Source organism: Cololabis saira, chromosome 11 (assembly GCF_033807715.1).
Source record: "Cololabis saira isolate AMF1-May2022 chromosome 11, fColSai1.1, whole genome shotgun sequence".
Classification (NCBI taxonomy): domain Eukaryota; kingdom Metazoa; phylum Chordata; class Actinopteri; order Beloniformes; family Belonidae; genus Cololabis; species Cololabis saira.
Window position 1 is genome coordinate 19,487,679 of NC_084597.1, and position 18,356 is coordinate 19,506,034.

An 18,356-nucleotide genomic window follows, 5' to 3' on the forward strand; every position below is an offset into this window, starting at 1 on the left:
ACTGAGTACGCTGCATGCACTTATGACAAGATTATCGCATGATGGTGTGTTTTTAGACGTAGCTTTCTTGTATAAAGTTGGGTTGGGCGAAAAATAAATAAATACAAACAAATACAATTCTAGCAATGACATGGCAGCACCTGGATGCCAAAACCTCCAGACACAGAGACCGTTTCTTCCCCCAAGCTGTTGCTCTGATGAACTCTCATCACTCATAGAGTCTCAGAGTTATCAATTACTGTGGACGTGTGTAGTAGACCATAGTATTCTGCAAATTATGTTTAAAGCTCATAAAAAAACTTTACCAATCAACATTCAGAAAAGATTTGAAAAAAGAAAAAGCAAGTATAACTTAAAAGGAACAGAGATTTTTATAAAACCAAGATGCAGGACAAAATTGATGGAACGTTGTGTTTCTGTGAAAGGAATCAATTTAGGGAACAATCTGAACAAAGAAAACAAAGAATCCAAATCAAACATTACATTCAAAAGAACAATTAAAGCCTGTATGTTAAGGAAATATAACGAAAAATGTTGAGTTTGATTGACATACCCGTAGGCGGTGGTAATTTTATTTAATGTTATTTTAATTTTATTTTAGTTGTTTTTATTCACTTAGTTGTTTTTTATTATTATTTTTAATTTATGTTATTTGTGAAAGGGGCAGATCAGATAAGATTCTTCTTCTTTCTGCTCCCTTTTCATTCATAAGTTAGGAACATTTGTATTTGTGTTTGTATTAAATTGTTTTGTTTTTTGAATGAAATAAAGAATAAAATGAAATGAAATGAATGAAATGTGGAATAATAATAATAATAATAATAATAATAATAATAATAATAATCACATCATATGCTGTAACAGTGCACCTTTCAATAACCATGTCTACCTCATACTGCTGCACCTTTCACTTTTTTTTAAATTGTATATATGTTAATAAGAGCTACTTGTCTATTACTGTTTGTAACTATTTAAATCTGGGTTCAGTGAGTTCAGCTTATTCTTTCCTATTCTATTCTATTCTATTCTATTCTATTCTATTCTATTCTATTATTTTCTATTCTAGTAGTAGTTTACGTCATAATTGTTCGGGGGTCATGTTCTGGGTCTCTGGAAAGTGCTTAGAGACAATTTCCGTTGTAATAGAAGCTATATAAATAAAAATTTAATTGAAATGTATTATTTCCGCCTTTAATGAGCTGGGATCATGGATGTATTATATTAACTGGGTTAATATAATACTGGGATAGGCTCCAGTAGACCCCCGTGACCCTGCAGAGGATAAGCATAGAAAACGGATGGATAGATGGATTCTTCCTAATCAATGAAACAGTTAAAAAGATTTGTCCGGTTTTCCTCACGGCCGTGAAGGCAGCATGTGGCTGAGTTTAAACCCCTCCCCGGATTCGACAAACACGCACCTTGTGCTTGTAAACAGAGGCTCACACGTGACTGCTGGAGCCAGCTCTGCCGCCAGCAGCGCATTGTCTGCCGGACAAAGAGCCGCACTGTGAGCCGGAGCCGCCGCTCGTTATACGGTAACAGCGACGTCATGGCCCGCTTCTCCTCCAGCCGACGTGTCGGCGTCGGTTCGGCGGTCTGATCCCCAACATCTGGCTCGGGGGGGAACCTTTTGTCTGACGGGCTCAGCTGTTTTTTTGTTTGGGTTTTTTTTTTGTTGTTTTTGTTTGCGCAGACGTGAATCCACTTTTCTGGATTATTTTTTATTTATTTATTTTTTTGGCACAGTGATAGCACAATATTTTTTTTATTTTTTATTTTTAGGAGAGGAAAAGAAGCCCGAAGGGCTTATAAAAAATCATCCCCTCAATAAAAAAAAAATTGGATTAAAATGTCCTTCGCCATGGAGGACAACTTGGAGTCCGGCTGGGTGTCGGTTCGGCCCAGGGCTTTCGACGAAAAAGAGAGGCATAAATTTGTTTTCATCGTGGCCTGGAACGACATCGAGGGGAAGTTCGCCGTGACCTGCCACAACAGGACGGTGCAGAGACGCACCGCCGTGCAGGAGCTGGAGCGCACGGACACCGACATCCCGGACCCCGTGGTGGTGGAGGATGCACAAACAGACCCGGACCTGGACGGCGACGGCAATGGCCGTGAGGACTTCAGCTGGGCCGGGCTGTTCTCCTGCCAGGACCTGCGCACCGTGCACCAGCAGCTGTGCGCCGTCAACTCGGAGCTGCGGCCGTGCCTGCCGCCCTTCCCCGGGGAGCGCTCCTCCGGCGTGTGGACGGTGCTGTTCGGGGGCCCGGAGGTGTCTCCGCGGGAGACGGAGGCTCTGTGCTACCAGCTGCAGGTGTACCTGGGCCATGCCCTGGACACCTGCGGCTGGAAGATCCTGTCACAGGTGCTGTTCTGCGAGAGCGACGACGCGGAGGAGGACTACTACGAGAGCCTGGGCGAGCTGCGGCAGCAGGGCTACGAGGACGCGCTGCAGGCGGCCAGGACGCGCATGCAAGAGGTGACTATACCTCCTTTTTGAAACCTTGAAATAAAGAAAAACTATTTTATTTATAGACGAACCCGTAAATCTTGTTTATACCCATGAATTATGTTCATATATGCACGTCTTAAGCCTGAATTATGGTTCTGCGCTAAATCGACGCAGAGCCTACGCCGTAGGGTCTGCGTTGGTGTAACGCCGAACCATAAATCAGCCTTTTACAGTTAACCCTATATTGCATCGAAAGGCTGGATGTTTATGGACCGTTTTGAAGTTGGTTTCAGATTTGATGATCACCAGCCATCCCTGTGAAACTGAGCAAATGGGAATGGATTTATCACTAATGCCGCGTTCCATTTGTCCTCGGAAATGGGAATTTCCCAGTTCCCAGTCGGATTTTTCAACTGGAACGCCCCTGGAAGTGGGATTTCCCACTGGGAAAGTGGGAGAGTCTTCACCACCCCCGAGTTCACATTCCAAGATGGCTGCCCCGATTGTAAACAGTAGAAGAGAGCTCTGTAATAATTCGTAGCACTTCTTTCTAGTTTTGGTCACACTAGATCAGTCATATACAAGTATTGTTCAGTATATATATGCTGCTATAGTGTACTTCACATTTTTCATGTGGTATATGCAAACTACAAACTTGTTTTCCGACTTTGTAACTGGAACGCTGATAACTCGGCTGCGACGTCATTCCCAGATCCGAGTTCCGACTTCCGAGGTAAATGGAACGCAGCACAAAACCTGCCCCTCAAATCCAGAAGAGCCAATGGCTGTGGAGCACGAGTTTCACATGGACCGAGCTCCATAAAAAAAACAAAGAACATTTGAAGAGCTTTAACTCCCATGTGTTTTTATTGAGTTTATGCCAAAAAAAGAAGGACGAGTAAAAAAATGTTTCTGGGATAGTTGTCATACTAATTTCCAGGTATTCCAAGAGGATGGAACATTGAGTTTATTTAATTCCATTAACTAAATCCAAACAAAATAAGCAACATGTCTTCTTTGAATGAGGCTGTTAATTTAATGTCCAGAAGATCAACAAGGATGGTTACATTTGCTTTTAAGATAAATCAATGAAACAACGTTTTTAATGCAGTTACCTAAGCTTATTTAATTTGAGTTATTTAGCAACACAACCTTTGCCAATGATAAATTGGCGATCTCGAGCTAACAGCTAAAGTTAATTTTCGTTAAGTGTGAGTTTACCTCAGATTGAGGAGCTACTGGACACCAGAGGTAAACTTATTACTTTAGATCCAGTGTTGGGTAAATAGCAGTATCAAATCTGTTATAATGTGCTTGAACAGTGTTGATCCTGATATTGTCATCTGTAAATGTGATGAGAGTAAGTTTAGCTGTCTCCCATGTGCACCTTGATTTGTAAACCCTCCCCTCCAAATGAACCTTTTTACCAACCATATCTATTTTTAGATTTTTCACCTATGCCTCTATGACATATTTAAGACCCATGTCAATGCTTCTCCATGAAAGGTGGTCCTTTTTTTGTGCTTGAATTTTCTCAACAAAAAAAAAAACGTTGATAACGGTAACAGGGACTTGCAGAGGGATCATTTGCACAAATGAGTTCCGATTAAAAGTTTGCCAGAGAGAAACAAATCTCCATTTATCCCAAACAAAGTTTATAAGCTGAGGTGGTGTTGTTGTTTTTTCCTGGCAGTTTGTAGAAGTTGCAAATCTGGATTAGAAATTTCTTGCTTTTTTGTAGGAACTACCTCTGTTGGGCATTATGTAGCCGGCACAACATGAGGAGGTTGACACGGTGCTCATCAGAAGCTGCAGAAGTTATCTCAGTTTTGAATCTAATCTCCCAGACAAAGATCCACCTCCCTAAGAATTCTTCAGACGTGGCTGGCTCTGTGGCTAAGGGACTCGACTCTTGGTGTTTCATTTTTGGGCCTTTTCTGTAAACACTTTTCTGCTCTTTTAATACCGTGACCCAGTGGTTATAATAACGTGAGCTGGATTGTATTACTGCAAGAGCCAAACGTCTATGTAAAACATTTGAGAGCTTTCCCTGTTTTATGTTCATAGTTTAAATATTATGCAATTTTTGTACAAAAAAGCAAAACATATATATTTTAATTTGTTTTATTCCATAATCTTTGCACATGAAAGTCAACTTGTAGTAGTGCAATTTTGGCACATCTTCATTTATTTTTAAAATTGTATTTCAGGGCTTCTTTTTATTGCGATCTTCCTCTTTCTTCAAGTGCAAACGTGTAATTTATATATCTTGTAGAGCTTCTATGCAGCTTAGACTGGAGTCACGTGGTTTAGAAAAAGGGGGGGGGGGGGGTAAAAAAAAGGATTCAGTTGAAAATAAATTCAATAGACATATGAATCAATAATATAGGATAGCCCCTAATGCTGTACAAATAGAGCTTACTACAGTTCAGAAAAGGTTTTGAGTCACTGGGTCACGTGACTTGGAGGCTGTTGAAAACCAAAGCCTGATCCACAGTGAACGTTTGTCCCATATCCAACCTGAAACTCACTTCATTCTGGTATGTGTTGGACCATAGTTGTACCTATTTTCTGCTGATTTGCCTCCTCTTCCCTTGTCCCTCCCTGGTGCTATACCATCTGTTGCTGAGCATTCACAGACTGTAATATGATCTGACCGGACATCACACTCTAGTTGGCTGAAAGCTTTGAAGGGAGTTGCATAGATACAGAGGAGAACAAATGGAGGTGGAGTTAAAGAATGACGTCGCACCAGACCTGCCGAGTTTGTTCCACTGCACAGCTGACAACACATATTTACTTATTTACTTCAATTTCAGTTTAAATGGGCTGTTAAAGTAGACAACCAAATATAAACTTAAGCAGACTTCTGCAGGATATCTTGTGAAGTCAAAAAAAGAAAAAAAAGAAAAAAAGGTTTCAATCACATAAATTGCTGTTTGAGCAGAGACAAAGCCTCAGGCAAGTTTTACCACTTTCTTAGTTTTGTTGAACTGGTTGATTCAGAAACAGCTGGTTAAAGACCTGACTCAACCAGAAAGAACAAGCACTTGTTTATGTATTGTACAGAGGTGTCTTCAGTATTCACATTCATTACTCAGGTAGAAGTATAGATACTAGAGTTTAAAAATACTCCTGTAGAAGTTGAAGTATCAACTCAAGTTTTTTTACTCAAGTAAAAGTATAAACGTACTGGTTTCAAAACTACTTAAAGTATAAAAGTAAAAGTAATGTAAGGGGGAAAAAAGCCATTAAGGACAAAAGCCATTGAAAATGAATGCATCTTAGTATAATGCAAATATATTAAAGAACCATATATGTGTACTATTGAGCATTAACGTGTGTTTCAGAGAGCAGGAGATATGATGACTAGTTGCCTATAAGTATTGTCATGGTGCAAAAAGTAAAACTTCAGAGGCATGTTATCATTTATCCTAACCTTTATTGGAATGTACATCCAAGTTTAGTTGCAGGAATCTGAGGGAACGGATGTAAGAACAAAACTGGACAAGAACATCTGAAACAACCACAACCAAATTCACTCTATCCGGATGGAGCAATTTAACTGGATAGTTTTGTTTTAAAGGCCGATATGAAATAGAGTAACGAGGCTGTTTTTAAAATGTAAGGAGTAAAAAGTACAGATAATTGTGTGAAAATGTAAGGAGTAAAAGTAAAAAGTCTTCTGAAAAATAATTACTCCAGTGAAGTATAGATAACCAAAATTTCTGCTTAAGTAAGGTAACGAAGTATTTGTACTTCGTTACTTGACACCGCTGGTATTGTATGACATCACCTTTAAACTACATATCTTTGGAAGATATGTTCTCTTCTCTTCTCTTCCCCTCACTCACAGTTTCAGATGTCTTACATGGTCTGATTAGTGGTTCAGACCCTTAAATTACTTTAATACACATGAAAAGAGAAGAATTTCTCACAATTTAGATAGTCTGTAATGTCTATTTGTCCGAGGTCAAAACTGGCGGAAGTTACGTACTGAAGTAAAGCTGAAAAGGATATTATTTAGTTAATTTAGTTAATCATTATTTAGTTAATTAAGTTTTGTTTTACCCCCCCCCAGCTTTTATCTAGTTTCTTTTTTTTTATTAGAGGAAAATGTAGCAACTGTTTACATTCAGTGTATCTTACCAAAAAATAGTCTAACAAAGGTGTTCAATGCTTTTCTCCATTACTGTTTTGACTAATGAGTTTTTCGAGTGAAACTGGTGTTTCATGGTCAGCAGTCGGCCTACTGGAACTTGGCTGTTAAATCATCTTTAGATGTGTTTCCATTATTGGGGGTTCTGGGTAGATTTTCTTTTATGGAGGGGGCATGATTAATGAGGGGGCATGATTAATAAAGTGTTCATTACCAGGAACGACCCTGCAAAAGTGGCCTTCATGAACCTTTTGTATGGTGGAAAACGCTCCTGTGGAAGGAAAGGCACTCCGATCAGCGTAGAGAAACCTGGCCTACCTGCTAACTGGGGTTTCTAAATTGCGTTCAGCACCCTCATGAACATAAATAACATGAACACCATTTTATGCCATTTGTGAACAGCTAAAACGCCATCATGTGTAATATTATTTGTTCAGTCAATGGTTGTTTTGGAGATGAATGGACACATGCCGGCTGAAGGGCTGAGGAAGGGGTCAGTCCTGTTAAAGGGATTGTCGACCAAAGCGGTTCCAGTGTTACTGCCAGGCTTGGCACCAGTTTTGAGTTTTGATGCCTAGCTGCGAGGTAGGCACAGACTTGGTGATACGCTGGACCAGATGCTTGAACCGCCACTTCATGGTGCATACTTTAGCTACCTAGCATTTTTGGTGAACTTGGCATCTGAGCTGTGGATAAAGAGTAACTGAAGGCTGCTAGCCAGGGTGAGGATGGCTGCTTCTGGCTCACTGACTCTAGCCCGGGTAGCAGCAAGATCCTGAGGCTGAGACATCTTCTAGGTTGGCCTGGACTCTTCCAGGTGGACTTACTGGAACGCTACCCTGCTAGCTACCTTCACCTAGACCAGGGGTCGGCAACCCAAAATGTTGAAAGAGCCATATTGGACCAAAAACACAAAAAACAAATATGTCTGGAGCCGCAAAAAATTAAAAGTCCTGTATCAGCCTTAGAATGAAGGCAACACACTCTGCATGTTTCTATATTAGTTAGTTAATTAGTTTTTCATTATGTACTTTGAGAAAAAAGTCGAAATGTCAAGAAAAAAGTCGAAATGTCGAGAAAAAAGTAGAAATTTCGAGAAAAAAGTAGAAATGTCAAGATTAATGTTGAAGTACAATCTTGAGACAAAAGTCGAAATGTTGAGAAAAAAGTCGAAATGTCGAGAAAAAAGTCGAAATGTTGAGAAAAAAGTCAAAATGTCGAGAAAAAAGTCGAAATGTCGAGATTAATGTTGAAGTACAATCTTGAGACAAAAGTCGAAATTTCGAGAAAAAAGTCAAAATGTCGAGAAAAAAGTCAAAATGTCAAGGTTAATGTTGAAGTACAATCTTGAGACAAAAGTCGAAATGTTGAGAAAAAAGTCGAAATGTCGAGAAAAAAGTCGAAATGTTGAGAAAAAAGTCAAAATGTCGAGAAAAAAGTCGAAATGTCGAGATTAATGTTGAAGTACAATCTTGAGACAAAAGTCGAAATGTCGAGAAAAAAGTCAAATTTTGAGAAAAAAGTGGAAATTTTGAGAAAAAAGTATAAATATCGAGATTAAAAAGGAAAGGAAAAAGTAAGAAAAAAGAGGAAAAAAACGAAAAAAACGAAAAAAGAGAAAAAAAGAAGAAAAAAAGGAATAAAAGGTCAAACATTTTTGAAAAAGCTCCAGGAGCCACTAGGGCAGCGCTAAAGAGCCGCATGCGGCTCTAGAGCCGCGGGTTGCCGACCCCTGACCTAGACTAAGGTGAGGGGATGTTGCTAAGTAATAATAAATAAAGAAGATTGGAAATTGCCCTATTGACTTTTCTTGTGAGCCACAACATAAAAGGGTTCAGTTTCTTATAAGATGACAGCAAAAGCAGGCTGCACGTCTTTGCAAAGATCACCCTTTACGTCAGTTTTTACTTGCCTTACCGGCCTTCTTTTCTTCAGCTCAACTGGTTCATTCTTGCGTATCTTCAAGCTTATGTAAAAGCATTGACAGGGTATGTGCCACATCAATTCAATTCAATTCAATTCAGTTTATTTGGGAAGGGACAGTGTACATTCATATACATTTAGAATAAAAAAATGCAAATGCACCCAATTTTAGCTACAGAGCTAGTTTCCATTGGCAGTCCCCCGGCTAAAAATATAAAAGAAAGACAAGTTAAACAACAAGTTAGAACAAATACAAATAAAGCGTGCAAAAAGTTTCTGTTCTTGTTATTTTGCTTCTATTTAAGATAGAAGGAACAGTGATTTAAAGGTTAAAAACCCAGAGATAAACAAATGAAAAATGAAAAAGCAAAATAAATTAATATTTCTTGGTTGTAGCATTTAAAAATTAAGTAAAAAAGCTTCATGCTGTCTTTTTTTTTGTTAATTTGTTAATTTAATATCTTTGGCATGGTGGTGCAGTGGATGGGTCTGTTGCCTCACAGCTGGAGGGTTGTCGGTTTAAATCCTGTCTGGGTTATTTCTGTATGGAGCGACATCCACTCTTCCTCTCCTGCTTGTGCTTGTTTGAGTTTTCTCTCCAGGGACTGAGGCCTTCAGTCCAAAAACATTAGATGATTAGAGATACTAAACTGTCCATAGAAGTGAGTTGTTGATTGTCTGTCTCTTCCTGTGATGGACGGATGCCCAGTCCAGGTTCTCCCCTCGATGCCGGCTGCGATAGGATCCATGTTTGTTATTTGGAAGCAGCTCTTGTCAACAGAAACGAGCGTGTTTTATCTCACATCCATGAATAAAACAATTACAGACGGCATAACGCGATCAAGCTCAACCGCAAAACTTCCACCACAGTTCTGCATCAACAACTGCAGTGGTAATGTTTACTGGTTTATTGGATTTCACACGTTCCCTTTTCCAGGTCAGGAAGTCCTGGACCGTCGGCGATTTATAGTTCAGTGAGTGCTGACTGGTCCAGGGGCTGTGGACGGGTGCAGATTGAATAAGAATCTTTTTTTTTAAACTTATGTTGAATTATATTTAACCTCCTTTTCTGCGTTTCATATGTAAATGTGACAATATTTTATCGTGACTGCAGTTCCCCGTTTTAATGTAAAGTGTAATTACTTAAATAAAATGAAATGGCAGCTTCAAGGATAATTAGTACGACGGAGTATTAGGGCCAAACCAAGACAAAAAAAAAAAGGAAATTACGAGAATAAAGTCATAATAATATGAGAATAAAGTTGTATAATTACGAGAATAAAGTCATAATATTACGAGAATAAAGTCGTAATATTTTGAGAATAAAGTCATAATATTATGAGAATAAAGTCGTAATATTACGAGAATAAAGTCGTAATATTACGAGAATAAAGTCGTAATATTACGAGAATAAAGTCGTAATATTACGAGAATAAAGTCGTAACATTACGAGAATAAAGTCGTAATATTACGAGAATAAAGTCGTAACATTACGAGAATAAAGTCGTAATTTATGAGAATAAAGTCGTAATATTATGAAAATATCATTTATGAGAACTCTAACAGGAAGAGCAGTCTTCTCCCTGTGTTAAAATTAGGAATATTGAGCATCTTGTGAAGTTATATTTATATATTTATAATATATTTAATATTACGACTTTATTCTCGTAATATTACGACTTTATTCTCAAAATATTACGACTTTATTCTCGTAATATTACGACTTTATTCTCGTAATTATACAACTTTATTCTCATATTATTATGACTTTATTCTCATAATTTCCTTTTTTTTGTCTTGGTTTGGCCCTAATACTCCGTCGTAAATTAGTAATTCTGGCCATTTAAAAAAAAAAAACGCTATTAACCTTTTTTCCCCCTGATCATTTGACATTTTAATTAAAGATTAACACCATGGCCTGGTTGTTTTGCTGGTGTGGAGCAGCTGCAGATGGACAACCAGGTCCTGGCTCTTATCACCCCTGACCTGAGATAGTGTGTCCAACGCTGCTCTGAGAGATAACTGGGCCAAAAATGCAGGAAGATAAACTTGTGGTTTTTAAAAAAAAACCAAGCCTGTGTATTCATGACATCCATCTGTCAGTCATTGACCACAGACACTTTCCTGATTTTTTTTTCTTATCTGTTGTTAAACAAACCAGGCAGACGGTTTGACAGCAGTAAACCATACACATTGAAAGTGAATGGTTACAATTCAATTGCTTTCTTTATTTTTTTCTCTCTTTGGTGATGATTAAAAGCGTTTATAAAATGTGATGAAACGTTAACTGATGTTGTATTCCAAGGAGTCGTTTCCTGTTAAATATGGGCACATGCATGTGAGATAAAAATGGAGTTTAAAGTTCTCAAATGCACGTTGGGACTAGAGTAAACTATGTTTATTATGGATTACTCCATATATTTGATCTCAAATAAAACTCAAACCAAACAGTGAAAGTTCTCTAATCACAAAGAGGAAAAACAGCAATTTGGTGTTTTAAAGGATTTAAACTCTTACGTAATTGTTTTACAGATTGTTTGATAAACCAAGCCTTTCATTTCAAATGGACATTTAGACTACCGGTAATTTAATCCTGGTTTATACAATTCAGCTATGTGGATTAAAAACGCCTGTTTCTACGTGTTTGTAGAGTCAGAGCAAACAAAAGTGTTGTCATGTACAGTATGTCTGCAGTGACCAGAGTTGGAAATTAGCACCAAAACCCAGAGTTGGGGTTATTTAGTTTAGTGGCCCCACGTAGTAAATAACTGAACTGGTTTTGGCTTTCCTCAACAGAGATTGCATCCTGAGTTTGTTTCACCGGGATGTTTAACATGCACCAAAACTACTTTTGCTGCATAAACTAAAAGAATGTATTAAATACCAGGAGTTAAAGGGTATATGGAGCAGGAGGGCACATCCAGCAGTGAAAATCCAAAAGCTTTTTATCCCCTCCCCCTTTTTAATGAAAAGTGGAGAATATTTGACAGAAGTTAATCCCATGACTGGTTGGTGTATGAAGAGATGAGCCAGAATGTTGTTCAGCGTGCTGCCAGTACGCTTTGTAATCAAGTTAGAATAACAGCTGTGGAATGAAAAAAGCATTCAGGTGGACACATTTAAGACCATGCGACATCCATGTGGCTCATCCGTGTCAAGATAATTGTCCAGGGAAAGTTGGTGGACGAAAAAACGAGTACCTTGAAGTAGGCCTGTTCGATTAATCGATTTTAAATCGTAATCGCGATTATGTAATTAGAACGATGTTAAAACGTTAAAATCGTAAAATCGATTTTTCACTTAAAGGAGGAGGGGGCGTTGTAACATGCCACCGGGCATCCCTCAAGCCAGATGCCGTAGACCGGCTCGTGTTCCTTGCAAAAAACTTGCAAATGTGAATAGCAAATGTAATGACTGACATTACACACCTCTACCTCCTTCATGGGTTGCATTATTATTTAGCATGCAAAGACCCAATTTAGTTTAATTAGAAAATGTCTTGTTTTATTTAATTAGAAATATAACTTACTGTATGTTTGCAAGTGCTGATTTGCTGATTTTTTTTTTTCAGAGATAAAACTTTATATTTTATTATATTTTTTAAAACTTTTTTTCAACTTATTTTACAGAGTTTTGCACTTTATTCATCCATTTTTGGTTTAATAAGAGCAAAGTTTGCACTTAAAGCCCAATGGGGCAAATGTTCAATAAAAAAACAGCATATTTGAAATCATTTCTTTGCCTTTTGTCAATTCACAAAATAATCGTAATCGAAAATCGGATTTTGAGAGAAAAAAATCGAGATTTTATTTTTGGGCAAAATCGAACAGCCCTACCTTGAAGATAGTTTGTAGCCTGAAGACTAAACGAATGGAGAAGACGTAGATGCACAAACAGTCATGAAAAAGGGTTGAGATTAAGAATAGCTGTATAAGTAAGGGGCCTTTGTTGATTGTTTTGTTAAAATAAAACATAATATGGGTGGCAAGGTACTGAATGAAACCCGCCCCGAGTTCTTTAGGGGTCTGGATGTTGTGGGGCTGTCTTGGTTGTGCCTGTGCAACATCATGTGGGCATTGGGGAATGGGCCTCTGGATTAGCAAATCAGGGTAATGGTCCTGCTCTTAAAGAAGGGGGACAGAAGGTTGTGCTCCACTTATTGACAGAGGTGGGTAGTAACGAGTTACATTTACTCCCTTACATTTACTTGAGTAAGTTTAAGGAAATTTTGTACTTTTAGGAGTAGTTTTGAATCACTATACTTTTTATTTTTACTTGAGTAGATTTGTGAAGAAGAAACTGTTACTCTTACTCCGCTACATTAGGCTACGTTGAGCTGTTACTTTTCTTTTATCCCTTTTATCCGCGTATGCGTCAATCTCATGACATCACTGGGTGATTCTTTGGGAAAAATGTTTGTTTTTGCATGTTTTGTCACATTTACACAGACTCAAACACACAGAGTTTCTATGAGTTCATGGGCTTGTTCTAGTTCTGCCTGGTTAAAAAAGAAAAGTACAAAGGCTTGAAATTTTGTGCTACTTGTGCTTAATTTATTTATTTATTCTGATATATTTTATTTATTTTATTATTTATTAAAGTACTTGAATTTACTTTAAGATTATTTTAATTTAAGCTATTTTTTATTTTTTATTAATTTTAATTTATTTTATTGATTTAATTTGCCTGAAGATGATTATTTTGTACTTTTGTCTGTTTGAATGGTTGTGTTAAAAAAATGTATCAGACGTTACTCAACAGTTACTCAGTACTTGAGTAGTTTTTTCACCAAGTACTTTTTTACTTTTACTCAAGTAATTATTTGGATGACTACTTTTTACTTCTACTTGAGTCATATTATTCTGAAGTAACAGTACTTTTAGTTGAGTACAGTTTTTGGCTACTCTACCCACCTCTGCTTATGGAGGGGTCACCCTCCCTGGTAAGGTCTGTCCAGGGGTACTGGAGAGGAGGGTCCACCACCCTCTGGGACTCCTGTGGGGGTTCTCCAGGAGTGTGGGGTGGCAGAATCCCTTATACGGGCCTTCCAGTCCCTCTATATCTGTGTCAGAGCTTGGTCTGCTTGTCTGCTGTAAGTCAGACTTGTTTCCTGTGGGGGTTGGACTCCGCCAAAGCTGCCCTTTGTCACAGATTCTGTTCATTACTTTCATGGTCAGAATTTCTAGCTGCAGCCGAGGAGGGGGGGTTTGGTTCAGAGGCCTCAGAATTCGGTCTTTGCTTTTTGCAGTTACGTGGTTCTGTTGGCTTCACAACTGAGTGTGACGCGGCTGGGATGAGAATCAGCACCTCTAAATCCAGGACCATGGTCTTCAGTCAGAAAATGGTGAACTCCGGGTCGGAAATCAGATACTTCCTCAAGTGGAGGAGGTCAGGTATCTCAGGGTTTTGTTCATCAGTGGGGGGAGAATGCAGTGGGAGATCGATAGGCGGATCGGTGCAGCTTTCAGTTTACGATTTTTACAATTTTGCTGAGCAAATATGTTAGAATATTAGAGTTTGTATTTGATTGTTATTATTATTTTGTTAACCATAGCATTAATTGCCAACCCTGATAGTGACGCATCAGTTTGGCAGCTTTGTGTTGCGTATTTCATCAAGTTTTTACTTAAATACTACACAGTTTCTCATTTGCTTTGCAGTATTTCAGTCTTGAACACCTATGGAGCATTGATGCATTTTTTCTGGATTTGGATGATAATTTAGTATATCATGTGAATATCATGTCAGGTGAAATTTTGTCTTTATTCATGTTTAAACTATTTGACATCAACGCACTTAGATAAGACTCTGTTTCATGTGGCTGAAGGTGTACTATAAATGTATAAAATTATTCAGGGTTTCTTGTTTCTCGTGAGCTCTCAGGCTCCACGTATTGCTGGATGTTCAGTCTGGCTGAGTTTCTGTATTTGTCTGTCCACAGTTTGGTGATCCAGCTGGGGTCACTGGGGTCAGTCTGCCCTACAGATGCTCAGTGTATAATTCATAGACTTGCTATCTATTTATTTGACACTGTCTAAACAGAAATTGTTGGGCCAGTAGTGTTGTGCACAATGTTTATTTTATCAGTTGACGTGTCCTTGGATTACGTCATTATTTATTTAAATCACCACTTAAAAGCATCATTAAATATTGCAGACATTCATTTTTTATTACTTGACCAGCTGTCTGAAAATTCACTTTGCTCACATAAAATACATTATAGCAGCCATTGCTTTAAATATTTGAATAAATCAATTGGGAAATTGAATTAACATTTTTTTGTTTGATAGGTGTAGATCTATAAGTGATACCCTCATTTTATATTTCAATTATAAATGGTTTTCTCATCTTAAAAGGGTTTATATCAGCAACATCTTGTAATTATATACTAGTAATATACTGGTAAAGCAAATTTTAGCCTATGAATTTCCCCTTATTTTTAGACAGGCTTTAATATGAGCATCTTGTCCGTCAGATAGCTCACTTGGTCCTACAGAGACAACGGTCCTCTTGCAGCTGGCCCAGGTTCCAGTCCCAACCTGTGGCTCTTGGCTGCGTGTCCTTCCACTCTCCTTATCTGCCCCCATTTCCTGTGTAAACCCTTTCAATAGAGACCACTACAACCACAAAATCTTTATAAAAAAATTATTTCATCATGAGTATTGTAAGGAAAAAGAATTCAGAGGAATATCGAGATCATGTCAGTCTTGAGCGATGTTTTAAAAAGAGGGGACAGTAGCAACAAACGGCGCTCTGAACTGAACTGTGGATTCTAGGGATTATTCCTTAGTCCGTATTTAGTCACATTAGTGACTCACTGCCATTTAGTTTAATTAGTTGTGGTTGTTTTTCATTTGGGATTACATTTCCAGCCTCTTTTGCAGTTATCTCAGCTTTGTTTAAAATGTTGTGCATAAGGAAATATATTTTCGATCATTGATGGTTTTCTTAATGAAGTAAAAATGAAATATTTGGCTTAAATTATGCTGCTTTCTGAGTTTTTTTTTTTAAATTTATGCTGCCTTGTTTTTAAAATGACTTGGTGAACTTCTGCTCCGTATGTATGATTAAATGAAAATGTCTTTTATTTAGTCTCTCTGTGCGCTATTTGGACGGGATTAAAATGATCTGGGGACCTGCTGTGATTTGTTATAATAACAGAGGACGTCTGTGATTTTAATCCCGTCCGAACGCGCCATGTCTGTGATTTGTGAAGTAAAAATTCCACTGCAAATTACCTCCCCTATTGCAGCATGAGAGGTCATGAGATCATTTTAATCCCGTCTGAATGCACGTGTCAGTAATTTGGTGATGTGCAGGCCAGAATCTTAAAAAAAAAAAAAAAAGTCCTCTTCTGGCTTTCTCTGCCTTTTCCCAGTGTAGTTTTGGCATTTGCAGAACTTAATGTGATATTATATTTGAACTTCAGCCCATGTCCACCACACACAGTGTAAATATCTGATAATATTAGATGATAAACATACAGAAATAAATTAGCATTAATCCTCACGCGGAGACTTTTGAAATAAGAATTCCAGATCACGCAGTAAGAAACTTTTCATCTTCATGCTCAAAGCTTCTTTGACAGCGCAAAACCTTTAGGGTTTTAACGAAAGCTCAACAGCCGGTTACATTTACTGTTAAGTTTACTGTTGGCAGATTAAAACATTGGCTGATAGGGCATTTTCCAGTTACTAATTCTTGCGTCTGATCAGATGCCTTTAACTCAATATGTAAAGGTAATGTTGAATGAATGAATGCACAGTTTATTTCGGTTACATTATATGCAACTTAACTTGTGTGCATGTAACTGACAAAACATTATCATATATTTACACTAATCAGTTTCACACAATAAACAATAACACACAAACTCAGTGTAACCGAAAAAGGAGTAGGATGAAGCCAGAGCTTATTTTTGCCGATCCTGGACCTTCAAAAGATAACCCAGTTTATCAGTAATAAAAAAAGTTTATTAAAAGGTAATTGTTTAATAAAAATGCAAGGTATTGACATCACTTCCGGGATCAATGTCTGTAAATAATGCTGAAACAGACTTCTCTCGGGGCCCTCGATAGCTCAGTGGGTTGAGCGGGCCCCATTTGTAGAGCCTATAGTCCTCGTGCAAGCAGCGCAGGTTCGAGTCCCGGCCTGTCACTCTGTACTGCAGTGTCTCCCCCTCTCTCCACCCGTTTCCTGTCTACCTAGAAGGCCAAAAGGCCACGTCTCTAATTATGCATGCATTTGTGGCTTTAAATGGTTTACGGTAGGGATGGGCGGTATGGACTAAAAAATGTATCACGATAATTTCTGGCATTTATCCCGATAACGATAAAAATGACGATAAAAAAACAATACCAATTCAACTCCACCTTTGTAACTATAAATCTATCACCACATTCAGTCTTTGGAGCCCCCAAATCACTGCTCTAAAAGATACTAAATACTACTAAACTACACCAATTAAATTGAATTGATAAAAACCAATTCAATTAGTACACCTGTACTGCAAAACTGGAATGTCTTTCTTTCTTTCTTTCTTTCTTTCTTTCTTTCTTTCTTTCTTTCTTTCTTTCTTTCTTTCTTTCTTTCTTTCTTTCTTTCTTTCTTTCTTTCTTTCTTTCTTTCTTTCTTTCTTTCTGTCTGTCTTTCTGGCTCATTTCTTTCTTTCTGGCTCATTTCCTTCCTTCCTTCCTTCCTTCCTTCCTTCCTTCCTTCCTTCCTTCTTCCATTCTTCCTTCCTTCCTCCCTTCTCCCTTCCTTCCTTCCTTCCTTCCTTCCTTCCTTCCTTCCTTTCTTCCTTTCTTCCTTCCTTCCTTCCTTCCTTCCTTCCTTCCTTCCTTTCCTTCTTCCATTCTTCCTTCCTTCCTCCATTCTCCCTTCCTTCCTTCCTTCCTTCCTTCCTTCCTTCCTTCCTTCCTTCCTTCCTTCCTTTCTTCCTTTCTTCCTTCCTTCCTTCCTTCCTTCCTTCCTTCCTTCCTTCCTTCCTTCCTTCCTTCCTTCCTTCCTTCCTTCCTTTCTTCCTTCCTTTCTTCCTTTCTTCCTTCCTTCCTTCCTTCCTTCCTTCCTTCCTTCCTTCCTTCCTTCCTTCCTTCCTTCCTCCATTCTTCCTTCTTCCTTCCTTCCTTCCTTCCTTCCTTCCTTCCTTCCTTCCTTCCTTCCTTCCTTCCTTCCTTCCTCCATTCTTCCTTCCTTCCTTCCTCCTTCCTTCCTTCCTTCCTTCCTTCCTTCCTTCCTTCCTTCCTTCCTTCCTTCCTTCCTTCCTTCCTTCACACGTATGTTGTGCGTGGATTTAACGCAGAACCATAATTCAGGCTTTACACAAAAACATCATCAACGGGAATTTATCGTTTTTACCGCGAGATGACAAATTCTTATTGTGAGGAATTTTTTTGACGGTATATCGTGAATGGTAAAATATCACCCATTCCTAGTTTACGGTACAGTTGTTATCCCAAAAGTGTCATGGCAGGTCTCTGGCAGTGCTGATGTGACATAGCCGTTCAGTCAAGTAATCAAAAAACTAATTTTGCTTATCCAACACAAATGGTCTGACATAAATACAGATGACGGGGTGTGATTTCAGAATTATTATCGTTCTGATGCAGTGCGAATGGGATATGCGTGGCTTCGCCTATCTCAGTCTGCGCAGGAGTTGATCATTCAGCTGAGGGGTTTTCCTGGCTAGCAGCGACTGAAGCGGGTGTATAGTTGGCTGGTGGTTGCCAGGGAGACGCAGTGCCAAGGTAAACAGTGGGAGCAGTGTTGGAGCTGAATCGTGTAGTGTCTGCCTCGGTGCCCAACGTGGAGAGCTTAGGA

The 18,356-nt window shown here is 38.5% G+C and overlaps 1 protein-coding gene across 1 annotated transcript in view; it reads left to right on the top strand.

The window, feature by feature from the left end:
• Window positions 1-1,468: 1,468 nt before the first annotated feature.
• The window catches only part of jmy (junction mediating and regulatory protein, p53 cofactor), a 45,782-nt gene continuing 28,894 nt past the window's right edge, over window positions 1,469-18,356 (top strand). The window contains exon 1 of the mRNA XM_061733915.1: window positions 1,469-2,482. Within this exon, the coding sequence (XP_061589899.1) occupies window positions 1,853-2,482 (630 nt within the window). The 5' untranslated portion in view covers window positions 1,469-1,852. The remainder of the gene's footprint in view (window positions 2,483-18,356) is intronic.